The sequence below is a fragment of the Crinia signifera genome, chromosome 19, assembly GCF_055691185.1.
Source record: "Crinia signifera chromosome 19, ASM5569118v1, whole genome shotgun sequence".
In the NCBI taxonomy this organism is placed as follows: Eukaryota; Metazoa; Chordata; class Amphibia; order Anura; family Myobatrachidae; genus Crinia; species Crinia signifera.
This window is the reverse complement of record NC_139226.1, coordinates 101,033,024-101,048,755: the sequence shown is the minus strand read 5'-3', so window position 1 is coordinate 101,048,755 and position 15,732 is coordinate 101,033,024. Positions and strand designations below refer to the sequence as shown.

At 45.3% G+C, this 15,732-nt stretch overlaps 2 protein-coding genes across 4 annotated transcripts in view; one reads left to right on the top strand and one right to left on the bottom strand.

The window, feature by feature from the left end:
* Positions 1-3,153, bottom strand: part of HYOU1 (hypoxia up-regulated 1) — a 37,742-nt gene extending 34,589 nt beyond the window's left edge. The window contains exons 1-2 of one of the 2 annotated variants that reach the window (XM_083163029.1): positions 2,997-3,153; positions 2,351-2,457 (exon numbers count right to left, since the gene is read on the bottom strand). In XM_083163029.1, the coding sequence (XP_083019155.1) occupies positions 2,351-2,423 (73 nt within the window). In that variant the 5' untranslated portion in view covers positions 2,424-2,457; positions 2,997-3,153. The remainder of the gene's footprint in view (positions 1-2,350; positions 2,458-2,996) is intronic. The other variant, XM_083163028.1, reaches the window with a different exon arrangement.
* A 4,060-nt stretch (positions 3,154-7,213) lies between these two features.
* On the top strand, positions 7,214-14,564 carry RBM7 (RNA binding motif protein 7). 2 transcript variants are annotated; one of them, XM_083163026.1, is made up of 5 exons: positions 7,214-7,420; positions 8,511-8,673; positions 9,913-10,009; positions 11,602-11,710; positions 12,733-14,564. In XM_083163026.1, exons 1-5 carry the CDS (start codon positions 7,331-7,333, stop codon positions 13,057-13,059), a joined length of 786 nt encoding a protein of 261 aa, XP_083019152.1. In that variant the 5' UTR covers positions 7,214-7,330; the 3' UTR covers positions 13,060-14,564. The 2 variants fall into 2 exon arrangements, with proteins under 2 accessions (XP_083019152.1, XP_083019153.1); XM_083163027.1 differs by having other exon boundaries at positions 7,215-7,420; positions 11,605-11,710.
* Positions 14,565-15,732: the final 1,168 nt, after the last annotated feature.

Below are 15,732 nucleotides of genomic sequence, written 5' to 3'. Positions count from 1 at the left end.
CAAGGGTGATAGGTTATCTCCCTGCATGATCCCCGCCCCTGCATGATCCCCGCCCACAAACAGGGAATAAACATTTAAAATGACAATGTATGGCTTTCTATGGGTGAAACGGGTTGAATTTGAAAGGTACAAAAGTGGGATTGAAACTGCAATATACCGTTTACAACATGCAATATGAAAGGGGTTTAACTGGCTTTTGATCCGTTTTAAGACATGTTTACAAAAAAACGGGTTGAAAGCAGGTTTACAATGTGAAACCAGTATTAGAAACCCCCCCAAAAAATTTAAAAAATAATTACTAAAATAGGTATTCTATTTCCACATTGAAAGAGACTTCTTAATGTTTGGCAGTGAGAAGTCTTAGGTACCCCACACCTTCAATCACTAGGTGGTGATCATCATTTATTAATTTTCAATTAGGGAATCAAATTAAAGGTTTCCAAATCACTAATAAAGTAAAAAAAAGCCAATGAAAGCTGCCGGAGAGATTGAAGAATGAAAAAAAGAAAAAGCGGGATAATTTTCCATACATCAGACACACAGAGAATTTAAATGTATGATTCACCAACTCTGCTGCTTGGGTGTCACTCTTGATTCCTCCATCGGTACTTGTTTCCTAGCACGGCGCCCCCGATTTTGATCGCATACAATCGCATTGCATGCAATATAGCGCCATGTGATGCGATTTTTAATTGTACAAGCACCCTGATGGGTGCTTACAATGTCCCCATTGTCAACGCCAACCTGAAGCGTGGCGAGCCACCGAGCCCGAAGCGTGGAGAGCGCAGCGTGCCCCGCGAGGGGACACAAATTACTTTACATGTATTCAGCGTCCCCTCACCACGCCACTATCTAAAATCAACTCCATGCTGACGTGGATAGCGGGGTATGAAAAGGTTAGAGGACGCGTACCGCCGCCCCTCGCGGGCTCGCTGCGCTTCGGGTTGTCGTTGACAATGGGGGTGTATTTAACATTGTAAGCACCCATCAGGGTGCTTGTACAATTAAAAATTGCATCGCATGCCATTTTCTGGCATGCAATGCTATGCGATATTTCATTGTACAAGCACGCCTGTTAATTTAACGGGAATATCACATCGCACACCTCTAAGTATGGTATGCGATGGGCGCCGTGCTAGGAAACAAGTACCCCTCCATCTCCTTTGTCCCACCAACCCATGTCGATTTCAGCTATACAACATCCCATTATCCACTCAGTGCTGCCCCCTTCAATGGAATTAGCCATCTTGCTTTATTAGACTCTCCCTGACCGTGCAAAACAAACTGCCACTGAAAACCCACCTGTTCAAAGCGTACCCTTCCGCATAACCTAGTACCAAGGCTACTCTACCTACCCACCGCCCTGTTTCTTGGCCATCTCTACCATGCTCACTTCCCACTTTTATATAACCTGTCTGTCTCCATCTACCTCTAGTTTATAAGCTTTTTGGAGTAGGGCCCTCTTCCCTCCTGTTCTTACAGCCTTCTTCTCAAGCACTTCAATTACAGCTCTTTCAACTCTGACCATCTATATCCGCATCACACTCATAATTGTTCTTCTCTTCCTTCCCTGGTAGTACGCAGACAATGCCTTCGGTTCCCTACATCCCAGCTGTGTTGTGTATGAGAATTTTCGTGCTAATTGTTACCTGTGCTCTGTTTTAGTTCTTCATGGACTGTAATGTTTAGTTTTGCGTGCCATATGTATGGCACTGCCAACTACTTGTGGCGCCTTATAAAGTAATTCCAATAATAATCTGGTTAGTAATAGAAAACTCCTTAGGCTGAGCTTTTTCCACCCATGTCTGTACACTTATTCACTAGAAATCGGTTTTCTAAATGAAAACATACAAAGAAAATAACCTCTTAAATGTATAAAACACTAATCTTCAAAAATCACATCATTTGGGAAGAAAATCAGACTACAGTTGAGCAATAATATAAACAATGAGCAGTGATGTATGGAAATTGACAAATGGAAAAGAGCCAATAACAGACGAGGAGATTTCCCTCCTTACCACAGCGAAATAAAACAATTAATTTTTTGCATTGCCATAACACAGATGAGGCCTAAAGGAGGCCACACACGCACCGATGCGGGCGGTGCGATGCTGTACGATGGGGTGCGTGCTCCCGCGGCACCTCATCGTACAGTACAAAAAGTATGTGCTGCACATACTTTTTGTACTAGTTTTTTCTAGCATCGCATGCACATCATATGCACAAGGCATACGATGCGATGTGCTAGTTAAGCCCACAACACACGCCGGGATCGGTGCGTGTGTGGGCTGCATAAGAAGAGCCTACGGATGTTGCAATAAGTTGTGGCCTAGCGTAACCCCTGTCTCACCTGTTTGGGCAGCCAGGAAAGCTAGCAGGCAGAGCGGCAGCAGTAATAAGGCGCTCCATGTTGGAAGCCCCATGGTCCAAGGCTCTCGTCACACACAATATGCGCAGCTGCGGAGAGAACACAATATGAGACACACAAACTTATGTTAGATCACCGCAAAATCCTATTTCATAAAGTGCAGTTACACTGGCAAAGGCCGCACATCCCCATTCACTGTGGGGCAGAACACATGCCCATGTGCCACCCCTGTTCCCAATCCTATGCTTGCATTGCCCATACCTGTGCCCTACATACACTCACAAGCCACCCACTCTGCCCCAGACACACATGCCACCCTCTGTGTCTCACATATACTCTTGTGCCACCCATTCTGTGCCAGACCTATTCCCATGGCATGTCCACATCCCTGTGCCGACCAGGTGCCAGTCCACTGCATCCCACAGAGAGAGAATACTGTGACATGTCTGTGCAGGAGGTGCTGAGACTAGGGGGTGTGCCGGGCATATAGCAGCCTCCATACACCCGATCCACACTGTATGGTGTGGTGTGTCACTGACATGCGGGCTACAGTACATACACACACACTGCCAGCAATATCACACCCTGCCTCACCCCAGCCCGTCACTGTCCTGCGCCCGTCTCTCACCTGTGCTCGGTGTGCTGCTGCCGGTCTCTCTCCACTCTGACTCGCAGCGGCGGCTGTGGCAGGGTCTCTCGCGCACAGGCCGGAACGCGGCGCCCGCTGATTGGATGCTGTGCCGGCAGCTGCAGCGTCAGCCGAGCGCGGGAAACCAGCCAATGGCCGCCCGTGGATTATTCGAGTTGACCCATCCCATTGGTCCACGTTCCAAGCGGCGAGGATTGGTCCACGACCCAGTGACGTCACCCAATGAGTTTCTGCTTTCTTTCATCAGATCTGGCTGTGGTGATGGCTGATAACAGAGAGCAGCAGCACTGAGGGCTAGGGGATGACGTGTGCTGTGGCTGCTAGCAGCTTAAAGACTGTTCTAGGTGAATGATAGCTGGAATCTGATTGGTTGATAATAGCCATGTGTCCCAACATTTCAAAAAAACAGCAGGATGGTCCCACTTATCGGGCACTATACTGTTACCCTAGCTGCAGTGCCCTGCATGGGACTTCTGGTGCACTGGGTAAAACCTCACTGTGTCAAAAATCGGGCATGACTTGCGGTCACGCCCTCGAAATGTCATACATTAGTTTACCTCCCAACTGTCCCGATTTTCGCGGGAACGTCCCGTCTTTGTGGGGCGTTTGCGCATCTCGCCCCGGGGCCGGCAGTGTCGACGGCGGTGATTGCAGGCAGAGGGGCTGGGGGCATGGCCAGAAGCTCACAGCCGCTAGCCATGCCCCCACAGCAGCAAAACAGGGACATGGCCTCGAGATTGATGTGATTTGTAGAATACGCCCACATCAGTTCATGCCTCCAAATTTCAGCCGTGCAGCTTCAGCGCGCGTCAGGGCCCCACCATGAATTCTCCAAAACTTGGGAGGTATCACATCAGAGAGTGACACGCCAGGCAGGGAAGAGGAAATGCACAGGTTTTCAAAGATGCAGGGTGCTAGAATAAACACTTCACATAGGCGTATCTGCGCATGTGCGAACGCCTCGCACGTCCGAACAAGGAGTGAGGTCCGTGCATAAAATGATCGTACGGAACCATCCGAGCAGGGGGTGGAGAGGGGCGTGAAGGGCTGTTTGGACTCATTACCATATGCACACGCCCCGCGTTTCATGGGCGTACCCATGAAAACGCTGGGCGTACACATGGTAATGCGGCCGTGACGCACGTGTCGGGATCGGACAACTGACATAGCCGGATGTCAGCTGCCCGCCCATATCCCTGCTTTCATACGGAAAAATGTCTGAGTGCTCTGGAGCACTCGGTGCTGCCTGACCGCTCGGTCCATCATTCGATGGTTGGCGACCATCAGAGGATGGGGGGAGGTTCCCACAGATGGAGGAGGTGTTCACCTGAAACATCCACTCGCGGTTTGTACACTTGGCGTCTTACCGCATTCGGCTGGTGTGAGCGATCCGTATGGTAGGCGGGGCTAAGAACACTCGGTTCCTGTCCGAAATACGCATACATCCGAATCAACTAGATTAAGGGCCATATTTTGGAATGAGATTTGTAGAAAACTCACTACATAAGAAAGACCAGTATTGGAGTAGAGCTTATTCACACAATTAAAGAATGTATATTTCATATATTCCACACATTTTATGTATCGTTCACTATGTGTTTTTTCACCATATTTTCCAATACCATTGATCGTACCCATTAATGAGCCACATATCCTTTCTTGAACCACTAAAGGGAGCACCTGCTGTTTACAGCACCCATTTATATCTGTAGTAGTGTGTGTGTGCATGTGGTATCGTTGCCTTTGGTGGTGCATTATTTCCCAGCACTGGTGGCCCTGCCTCCTTGGCATGACATCACAACATCAAACGCTTGGAGGGTGTGGCTTGCACTGTTCACTTAAGCAAAAAAGAGCAATTAACTTTGCACCTTGGCAGGGCAATGTTCAACTGCAGGTGGGGCAGTTTTAACACATACCTCCCAACTTTCCGATTTTCTGCAGGAAAGTCCTGTCTTTTGGGGACGTTCCCGTATCCCACCTGGGGCCGGCAGTGTCCCGCAGCGGGAGGCGGGGGATGGCGGTTGGCAGTCCCCGTCACCTGTGAATAGATGCTGTGCGCATGCCATGCTTCTGTACATCTTCTCACATACATTGTTTCAAGCGCGTGTATATCCATACCCTCCAATAGCACCAAATTTGTACCGTTTTTTTACGGTCTGTACCAGCAAATTCAACCTGTACCGAATGTACCGTTTTTTAAAAGAATTGACAGCCAGGCAGAGAGCGCTGTCTGTGCGCGCTGCCTGGACGGATCTAGTCTGTACTCTGTACCATTTCAGCAGGCAGCAGCAGCCTTGTGACGATGCCCAGCTTCGTCGCTATTATCAATTCTTCCTAGTAGTCTGGACGGCCGCGAGCCATTAGGAGCTCACGGTCCGGCAGCCAATCAGGAGCGGCTGCCGGATCACGAATTCCTATTGGCTTGTGACCGTCCAGCGGCGGCAGAATTGAAAATAGCGACGGACCAGGCTGCTGCTTTGATTATACAGCCGGGCAGCGCACAGACAGCAGTGCAATCTCTGCCCGGCTGTCATTTCGTTCAACTGCATGAGTCCGACGGCTCCCCCTTGACAACGAGCAACCCCCCACCCCTTTGAAATGCGCAATCCCCCCCCCCCCCCCCCCTTGGCAAAGAGCATGAAGCCCCCTTTGCATGAGACATGATGCCCCTGGCATCAAGAAAGAACCGCCTAGCAATGAGCATGTAGTTAAGCAGCATTTAGTTGTCAAGTATGTAATGGTCATTATTGTTTGTTATATAGTATGTAATGTGCATCATGATGTGTGGCACAATGTTTACTGGGCATTACGGTGTGTGGCCTTATGTGTAATTGGCATTACATCGTTTACTAAAATGTGTAATGGGCATTACAATGTGTGGTATAATGTGTAATACTATGCCCCTTTTGTGATGCCACGCCTCCTTTACATGAGGCTACGCTCCCTTTTGCCCCAGATGTTGGAGGGTATGGTATATCTCTTTTTCTGTGTTTCTACATTGGGAATTGGTAATTTTCCCTCTCACGCTGCTTGAACCATATACACGTGAGACACATTTTTTTGATAATTAATTTTTTATCTTTGTCTCTGTGTGTACTTTTGGTATACAACAAATTGTACAATTAAGTATAGCAATAGAGTGTTTTGGGCATACAGTACAAAGCCCCAGTTTTTACTACACATGCTGCGATACATTGCATGCGGTCCTTTCACATGTGATGTTATAGCATGAGACCTCTATTGCCCACCACTGGGAAGGGAGTCTGTGTTGGAGGTTGACCGCGGTCCCGCATACGGGACCGCGCATCGGACCCGAGGCGACATTAAAGGCATCCGATTTGGGCCGATTCCTCTTTCCAAACCGTCGGGAACCACTGAAACTGGCCCAAACCGCTGTAGTGTATCGGGGCCTTAATCCCTCACAGTGACACAGGAGGTAATTCTGTTATCACTCACTGTTGCGAATTCACAACGGTGACCGATGTTTTGCGATTGCACATAAACATTTATGCACATGTGCAGCCGCTTGGTGCGAGCAGGCACGGCAAATTACTTGTTCGCTGTCCCATTAGCACCCAGCAGTGCAGGCAGCCGTGGGGTGGTGGCGAGATATCGCAATCGTGATCATGGGAATGCCCAGTGTTTAATGGGCATTCCCATGTAAATGTGCCTGTGACGTGGGTGCAGTGGGCTTAGATCTGTGAGCTCTTGCGACCATCGAATGATTTTGTCCATACGCGCAAGGCTGCGAATGGAGGTTTATGCTAAGCATCCACTCGCATGCGTGCAGGGATATTCAGTGTGTGAGTGGATGCTTAGCATCCACTCGCAGGCATTTAAAGGACATGCAGCTTTGCGTGCCAACCAGAATGATCTCCACAGTCCCAGATATAGTTTAGGTCTCACTATTGCTAGTATAATTGAAAATGTTTCAATGTTCCCTAAACTGTAAATTCCTAATGAATTCACCAGTGTAGCCACAATGCACTCAAATACTGATATGCTGCAGCACATGCGATACATAATAATAAGCTTTTGCACTGCAAATAGGACACTTATGGCAGCAGGACAGGAGCTGTGGCACTACAAACTAGAAGAGCATTGAGCATGAGCAGCAATGAGCAATGAGAACAGCCTCGGTCTCCACCCATTCCTCATTCGCCCCGCCCATTATGCTGAATTCTTCTAAGCCAGGTCACATGATACGGTGACGTAGCTCCGGTGCGCACTGCGCGGTCAATTGCGTGGCGTCATCCTCTTATTGTGCGTCACCCGCCTGTAGCTGCTGCAATCGGGCACATAGTACAGGAGAGATGGGCGCCCCCGCTGCTGATAGGACGCTGTTTGTGGGGAACCTGGATCCCAGGGCCACCGAGGAGATCCTGTTCGAGTTGTTTCTGCAGGTCAGGAGGGGGCGGTTCAATAGGTGCCGGGCAACTCGTATGTATGTAGGGTCCCGTCTGGTGGGCGGTGAGAGTGGTATTCAGCTAGAGATTAGATGCGAGAGAGCTATGTACTAATCAGGCGATCAGGAAGAGCGACTGTGGCCAGCGCAATCTGCTGCAGTTCCCTTATAGGCCGCTAGATGTCGCTGTATGCAGTGTTCCTCCCACCAGCAGAGGCCTATTTCACTCAGCATTATCATACAGTCCAGAAAAAAAAAGTTTTGTTGCCGTGGGTGCAAATTTAAGGAAATTAAAAAATGAAAATGTTCTTTTCTCCTCTGTTCTAGTGCATCTTTTAATATTATAATGCATTTTCTCAGAGGGAACTCAGTGTGCGTATGGGAATCTGTTGGAACATTCTAGAAAGTTAGTTCTAGATGTTCACAATCGTAATAACATATTCCTCTACTGAATTTGCGATGGGCCATCTATTGTGGTGGTCTTGTTTCTTGTCTGTGTATATATAATGCTAGAACTAACCTAGCAACACAGATATTTAACATCTGCCCCATAACCGCTTTTATTTTTCCAGTTCATCTAGTGCTACTAACGTATGTAGCGCCGTACAGAGGACATGTAGCTCGTTCCAGTCCCTGACATATTGGAGCTTACATACTACACAGCCATAGATGTGGCTTCAGTTGCTGCCAACCACTAAATTAATTAGGAAGCTCTGTACGTATTATCGGTCTCTGTAATGAGAAAGGTACATGTGTAGCGATGATGGGGAGAATTGCTGGGCTGAAAATTGCTCAGTGCATACACGATTATTATTATTTTTATCCTTCTAAATGATTACACTATTTTCCCAGGGGGTGTACGGTAATAACAGCAAATGAGCGGCAGCTGGCAATGATGTGTGAGTGTCAGTGCTCAAAGCTGCCCTGTGCACCTTTTTGGGTGGCTTTTGAGCTGAAAGCAGGTCAAATGGCAAAACTGAGCTGCTTTCAGCTCAAAATTGCCCAGTGTGTATGGGCTGTAACCTAACAACCTTTTGTATTGTGCCATTTTTCCTGGTGGGCCTAAATAATTGCATTTTGCTTTATAGGCTGGACCTGCAACTAATGTCAAAATTCCAAAGGACAAGGATGGCAAGTCAAAGCAATTTGCTTTTGTCAATTTCAAACATGAGGAATCTGTTCCCTATGGAATGAGTCTGCTAAATGGGATTAAACTATTTGGGAGGCCTCTAAAAATTCAATTCAGATCAGGTAACAAAGAAGTTCATAACATGATCACATGTGAAGGTATTTAGAGCAGGAATTGTCTACGAACGCTTTAGAAAAGCGTTTAGAAACGCTTTGTTGATGTGTACAATATACCATAGACTCCTTCTCTAAAAGAGCCACTTCGCACCATATGGTGTACCAATCATATTGGCATGTAGACCCCCTTTAAAGGCCCCCTTACATTAAAACGATATGTCTGATGCTGAAATTGGATGCAATTCACCTTGAACCTTCCCGGGAGTGATTCCAGCCAATTTGGTAGTTTGGTGTAATTTTGTGCATTAGATACATCATGTGATTGATCAAGCCTACATAAATTGCATGAGATTAATCATATGGAATACAATTGTACCAAAAGATATATCCGATGGTATGGGTTGGGCTAGAGGAACTGGAAACGTCAGTCAAACTGCCTGCGATATATTGCATGTGCAAAATGCACTCCATTTTTAATCCGATTACTTCCGATAAATCAGAGGTGCCGTCCAACCAACCTAGGGGCTCCTATCCGACTCTCGCAGGACCACGGATCGGATGGAAAACACAAACGATGTGGCACTTTTCAGACGATATATAGACCCGAATGGTCACAATTGGCCTAAATCTTTCTAGTGTAAGGGGGCTTTAAGACTGTACCTATGTACAATGTGACTCTTCTGTCAGTGCTTGCATTTGATAACCTCACAAAGCATTGGTGATACTGCTTCCTGTATAGCAGGCATTCCCAACCACGGTCCTCAGGGCACACCAACAGTGCAGGTTTTAGTGATATCCAGGCTTAAGCACAGGTGACATAATTTAGTACCTGAGGGATTCTGATTAAACCATCTGTGCTGAAGCCTGCATATCACTAAAACCTGCACTGTTGGTGTGCCTTGAGGACCATGGTTGGGAATGCCTGCTGTATAGTCTGGGCTCCACAGTCCTCACTGCACTGTTACCTAATGGGTGTGACCCTGGTAGCTGATTGGGTTGGATTCCTGTATGATTTAACCAGGTCATTTATATCTGACACTTGCCTCTGCAATAAACCTGGCTAAAAGTTTTGGGGGAGAAATTTTGTATTCGTAAAGAACTTTTAATTAGATGTGGTGGTCAGTAGCAGATGGGAGTACTTACTGTGAGTGCTTTCATTTGGTTTAAAGCATTTTTACATAAAGGTTGTTGTTGGATGTTTTTTTAATATATATGTTATTATGGGATATGTGCTTTTGTTGCTAGGGAGCAGTCATGGTTCAGCAGACACAAATAGCGCAGCCTACTCACCACAGGGAAATGGCAGTTTTGCTGGGAACAGTCCGTCAGCACATGACCGCAGGTAAATTGGACCAAGCATTTAATGTTTTAATAAAATCCTGTTTCCTAATCACTGTGTCCCACTCCAGTTTTACAGTCTTCAAACAATCACCTTGGAGGGGCAGAAGTACTACTTCCGTACAATGAATACTCTACAAACCCAATGCTACTTCCAAAGTAGCATTGGGTTTGTAGAGGGTTCATTGTACGGATGTCTCGTTACTGATTTATTAGATGCTATGTGACAAGAAAGGGAATGTAACCGCAGTGTTCAGGGTGGATTTCAGTGAGAGAGGGCCTCAATGTGGGGTATGGGTCACAGGGTTGACACTGAAGGTCAACATGATTTTGTCTTCTCAGATTTTTTGTTTTGTTCTGCATTTCGACGTAAGTCGACATGGACACTGTGGGGGAAATTTACTAAAGGAAATTTGTAAAAAAAAATAGGTGTATTTGTATCCAGAAATACTTATTTTTGACATTTACTATCCCGAAAATACGGGTATTCGTTGCCGTATTTTCGGGATAGTAAATGTCAAAAATAAGTGTATTTCTGGATACAAATACACCTATTTTTTACAAATTTCCTTTAGTAAATTTCCCCCTGTATCTGTGTACCGCTGGGCTCGCTGCCCTCGGCACACTATTCTATTCTCCCTCCCTGCCCTAGTGGATGGTATGGTAAGTATACCGCCTGCTTTGGGATAAAAAAAAAGTTGAACTCATGTTAATCTTTTGACCTTCCAATTGTCTACTTAATGCTTGTGTCGACCTTTAGTGGTCAACCTTCATCCAAGAGTTCAGGAGGCCAAGAATGGACCCTTCAGGGAGACAATGTAGAGAAAATGAGATGGAGTAGAAGGCAGATACTTAAAGGGAAAGTCAGTAAGAGAACTCTGAGGACATATGGAGGGTGTGCGGAGGACATGGCGGGGTAACAGGAAGATTATGGAGGAAGGGGGGAGGTGACCGACTGAAAGGCCAGAGGAGAGCCGATAGTAGTGTATGTGACGGAATTCAGTTCCCTGACTAATGTACCCAGTGAGAAGTCCATTTACTCTTACTAGGGGAAAACAAAATCTCGAATGACTTTAGGTAGCCCTAGGGGTAAATTTACTAAAGCCTCTTAAAATGAAGAGGTGATGTTGCCCAGAGCAACCAATCAGATGGTCTATAATTTTCTAGAATGCAATAGAGAAATGCTAGACTAAATCTGATTGGTTGCTATAGGACATCATCACCTCTTTTCATTACTAGAAGCTTTGTAAATGTACCCCTTATGCTGGTGTCTGATGGAATAGTAATGACGTCATCTTGGAATTTTGCTTCCTTTCTAAAAAGTTTAATTGAGGTCTCCAGTTATCGGATATTTATTTAGTTTCTTATATAGCGCAGCAGATTCGTTTACAATTGTAGACAGTGATAAAACAAACTGGGTAACTGACAGACTTAGAGGTAGGAGAGCCCCGCTGCAAGCTTACAACCTATAGGGATATATGAATTTGATGGCTTCATTGTGCCCAATAGGCTACATGTCCTGTTATAGAGTTCAAGAATAATGCCTGCCCAGTATATGTGCAGAAGTCTGTTAATGTCACCTTTGTGCCATGTTTGCAGACATGATAGCAATGGGGAGTATATGAAGTATTCTGAGCACTCCACGCCTGTTCCAAACTATCAGAGATCCTATTCTTCTCCGGACAGCCTCCAAAGACAAGCAATGGTGAGTTCGCACATCTGTGTATTCATACATCCATTAGCACACTCGCACATGGTTTTATTTTTAGATTCTACACTGCCAACACTGCAGTCTTCTCACTCTAACAAAGAGATAGAACATTCGTGAGTATGCCACCTTATCTGCTCCACCTGCACTAATCTGAAATCAGTGGCACCATTGTGACTGTCCTGTATGAGCAAACCACAAGGGGCCACATAAGTCGTCAGCCGGTGACCATAGTGAGCTGTGAAAGCAGTCATCAAATTGAAAGGAGGAAAAGTGATTTTTGATCAGCCCAACCTGCAGCATTGTAATAGATTGTTCCTACCCATCTGCTGCTCTATACATGTGTAATATTGATGAGTGGCAGGCTATGCATCAGGGCCACAGGTGTATTGATCACTATTATGCCCTGTACAGTGTCACTTTTGATTCCATTTGGACTTTATAGTCCAAATTGAAAGTGACGCTGAATCGCACAGTGTAAAGGGCCCCATACATTATGACAATATGTCTGACCCTGAAGTCTGATGTAAATTCCCTTAACCTTCCTGGGAGTGGTTCCATAAGACCTTGGTGTTATTTATGCATAAGATATATAGCATGCGATTGATCAAGCCAAGAATAAATTGCATTAACTTTATCTTCTGGTATACATTGTACCATAGATTATCTGATGGGCTAGGGGGGCAGCAATACATCGCTTGCGATATATCGCATGAACAAGAAATTTTTCCATGCGATTCTGATAAATCAGTGGTGCAGTACAATCGTTTTAAAGGCTCTTATCAGACACTCACAGGACCATGCAATCGTATGTGGCAAACGTGTACTATTTGCCACTTTGCAAACAATATAATGGCCCAAAAGATTGAAATGCCAATGCAGATTTGATGCGGATGCACGGCCCCGCTCAGGAATGTAAATATCTTATCTTTTGTGCATAATGTTTGATTTATTTCTGTCAATAAAAGATTTAAAATAATAATGTATTTAGTACAAGCTAATTTTCATTCTCATTTCAGATGAATAGCTTCTATAGGTCAGAAAGCCCTCACGGAACCAGCCCAGCCATGATGGCCCAACCCAGTTACTCGCCGTCAAATTATCCACCTCATCAGAGCCGGTACAGTCATGGATCCGATCATTCTCCCCCACACAGATACGAATCCTCTTCTTCTAGTCAGCGGAACAGTAGAAGCCACGGCTCTCATCCTTACCAAAAGGAAAGTTACCACAGCAGTAGAGAGACACACTACAGAGGCGGTCAGGAGGAGCACTATTATCATGAAAGCGAGGGGTGGAGCTCAGCCCATAGGAAGGAGCCTAGGTGGCATTCTTCTCGCCATTAGTGGCCACTATCAAGTCTTTTTACGGAATTTCTATGTCCATAAGTCTGTCTTCGATTTACTAACTCAAGCTGATCAGTCCTATCCTTGAGCTGTTAGGTGTAATATTAAAAGATCCGAGAATAAGCCTTCAGAAGAATTTTGTAGTATTATGGGCAGAAGGTTATATTCTGGCTCCCCTTGTGGGGTTTTTACATTTTTATTTTTTAAGTTTATAAGCAAATTCTTTTTAATAGAAAACTTAATAATCGTAAAGCAAGAAATATATTCCCTGTTTCAGGAGAGCATAGTCCTATTTTCAAGCAAATAATATTAAAAAAAAAAAAAGTATCAAAGCAAGTCTACAACTACGCTCCTTGACGGCAGGCTTTGCACGAGCGGGAATGTCCTCATTCTCTAGTGCTATCGCCAGGTCCTATTGCTGCATATCAGACCACACATTCACCGGAAGGCCGTTGTAATGTGGTGAACAATAAAGCTGGAAGTGTTACAATCTACACACTTCATATCTTGCTAAAATTGCATTCATTATCTCACCAGCTATTGATGCCGTTCCTGGTGGATCGTTCCAATGCAAGCGTGATCAGTATTTCAAAGTATTTTATATCTAAAGTAGAATAGCGCACTCTAAGGGCCTGATTCAGCTTTTTTTAGACAAGCAAAAAAAGCGCACGACTGGGCAAAACCATGCTGCGGGGCAGATGTACCATGTGCAGAGAGATTTAGATCTTGGTGGGGTTTTTTTTTTCTGCGCAGGGAAATACTGGATGCTATGTTTACACTGCAATTTAGATTTCAGTTTAACCTACTTCACCCAGATCTAAAGGTGCCCGTACACTAGATTCCCCCTTGAACTGCCTGGGATTCTCTCAGGCAGGAGGATCATGTGATGTCCTTTTGCATTTGTTGATGGCATGCGGTACAAAGCCTGCCGTAGGCTTCCCAATGCGATATATCTGTAGCGCAGCACATGTGATCTTCGGGTTCCGATGTGATTTTTATGTTTTATTTTTTTTTTACCCTTTTTATCCAATTTTCTCACCAGAGTTAGAATCTCCCTAAAAAAAAAAAAAAAAAAAAAAAACCCACACACAAACTGGGCAAAACCATGTTGCAATGTAGGTGGGGCAGATGTACCATGAGCAAATAGTAAAATGTGCCCGTCATGTTACATCTGCCCCACCTACATTGCAACATGGTTTTGCCCAGTTTGTGTGTGGGTTTTTTTTTTAATATTTGCTAAAAGAGCTGAATCGGTCCCAGCTCTGTGCAATGCTGTATGAAGGTATTGTATATCTGACAGTAAATGTTGTAGTGTTTTAAAATGCTTTAAAAAAAAAAAAATTGTTTTTTTTGTTAAAAAAAAAAAAAAAAGATTCTTAAATGTTAAATGCTCACACATTGTGGTGACTCTGTTTAGGACGTGTCTCATTTAAAACTGCATTTTACCAGTTTGCAAAACATGTTGGATTGTTTTTTGAAAGCAAAATAAATCCATATGTATTGTTCATGTTGTCTGAAATTCATTGGTTTAATCTATAGCCATGTGTTGGATGTTGGGGGTGAACAGATTTCCTAGGCTTGGTGTAGGGTAATTCAATGCAAGGACACAACTGTCGGGCCAGCCCGACAGTCATGACCCTGTCCTGTTCTCGGCCGGCTCGACACTGAATCGGCAGGCGGGATTCAATGTCCCACCTGCCGAAAAGGGGGCGTGGCCGAGAGATTATCAAGCTGTGCCCGGGAGCTTGTCAATTCACAGCCGTTCTCGGCAGATTGTGCCCAACTGCTTGTGAAGTTGGGCACGTTCTGCCGAGATCGCTGTTCAATGCTGTCGGGGAAGACTGCCATCGGGAATAGCGTCAAGAGACACCCCGTAGCTTACACGAATAAGGGCAAATTCTGACGTTTATACAACCCACCGTTCAGCACAAATACAGCTCCCACCATACTGCTACCCTACACCTTCTATGTAACTGATTATTTCCCCAGAGCTCTGTGATCTGTATGGTAGAGTGCAGTGTTAGTGCATCAGGGTCACTGTATATTCAGTGGTCAGATTCCAGTTCAACCTTTTGGGGCTTTGACTGGTGTTATCCATCTTCCCCCATGGTAGTGCATAGGTAAATGTATACAGTTCTGTTTATGCAGCAGTCTGAATTCCTATGCTTCTGCTCAAGTGACATGAACATTGTCCTAGCATATGTGGGTCCTACATAATCTCAATACATTGTGTTGAAAATGTAGCCCTGGATGGATATCTGCACATGGATATCTGGAAGTTTTATAGTGACCTCAGGATTTCTGTATGTGAAGACACCCATCGACAAATTGTTTTTGTAGTTTTGGGTTGGTATTGACAGGTGACCTGATCATCAACACTTGCAGGTCACATCATCTGAAACACTGTTGCCTCTGAGTTGACTTAAGTCAGGCATGGCCAAACTATGGCCCTCCAGCTGTGGGGGAAACTACAAGTCCCATCATGCCTTGCCACAGTCTTGCTATGAGGGAATGCTAAAACTATGGCAAGGCATGCTGGGATGTGTAGTTTCACAACAGCTGGAAGGCCATAGTTTGGACATGCCTGACTTAAGTGATTAGTAATAGATTCCCCATCCCTGCATTGCATAAGGACTCCTGTAGTGCATGGGGGCTGCTCGATCACCAAAGAGC

Excerpts from the sequence above, each read along its gene's own strand:
- RBM7 (XM_083163026.1), top strand. The coding sequence starts at position 7,331 with ATGGGCGCCCCCGCTGCTGATAGGACGCTGTTTGTGGGGAACCTGGAT. Across the intron at positions 7,421-8,510 it reads TGTTCGAGTTGTTTCTGCAG|GCTGGACCTGCAACTAATGT; the intron begins GTCAGGAGGGGG and ends TTTGCTTTATAG. Across the intron at positions 10,010-11,601 it reads CCGTCAGCACATGACCGCAG|CAGACATGATAGCAATGGGG; the intron begins GTAAATTGGACC and ends GTGCCATGTTTG.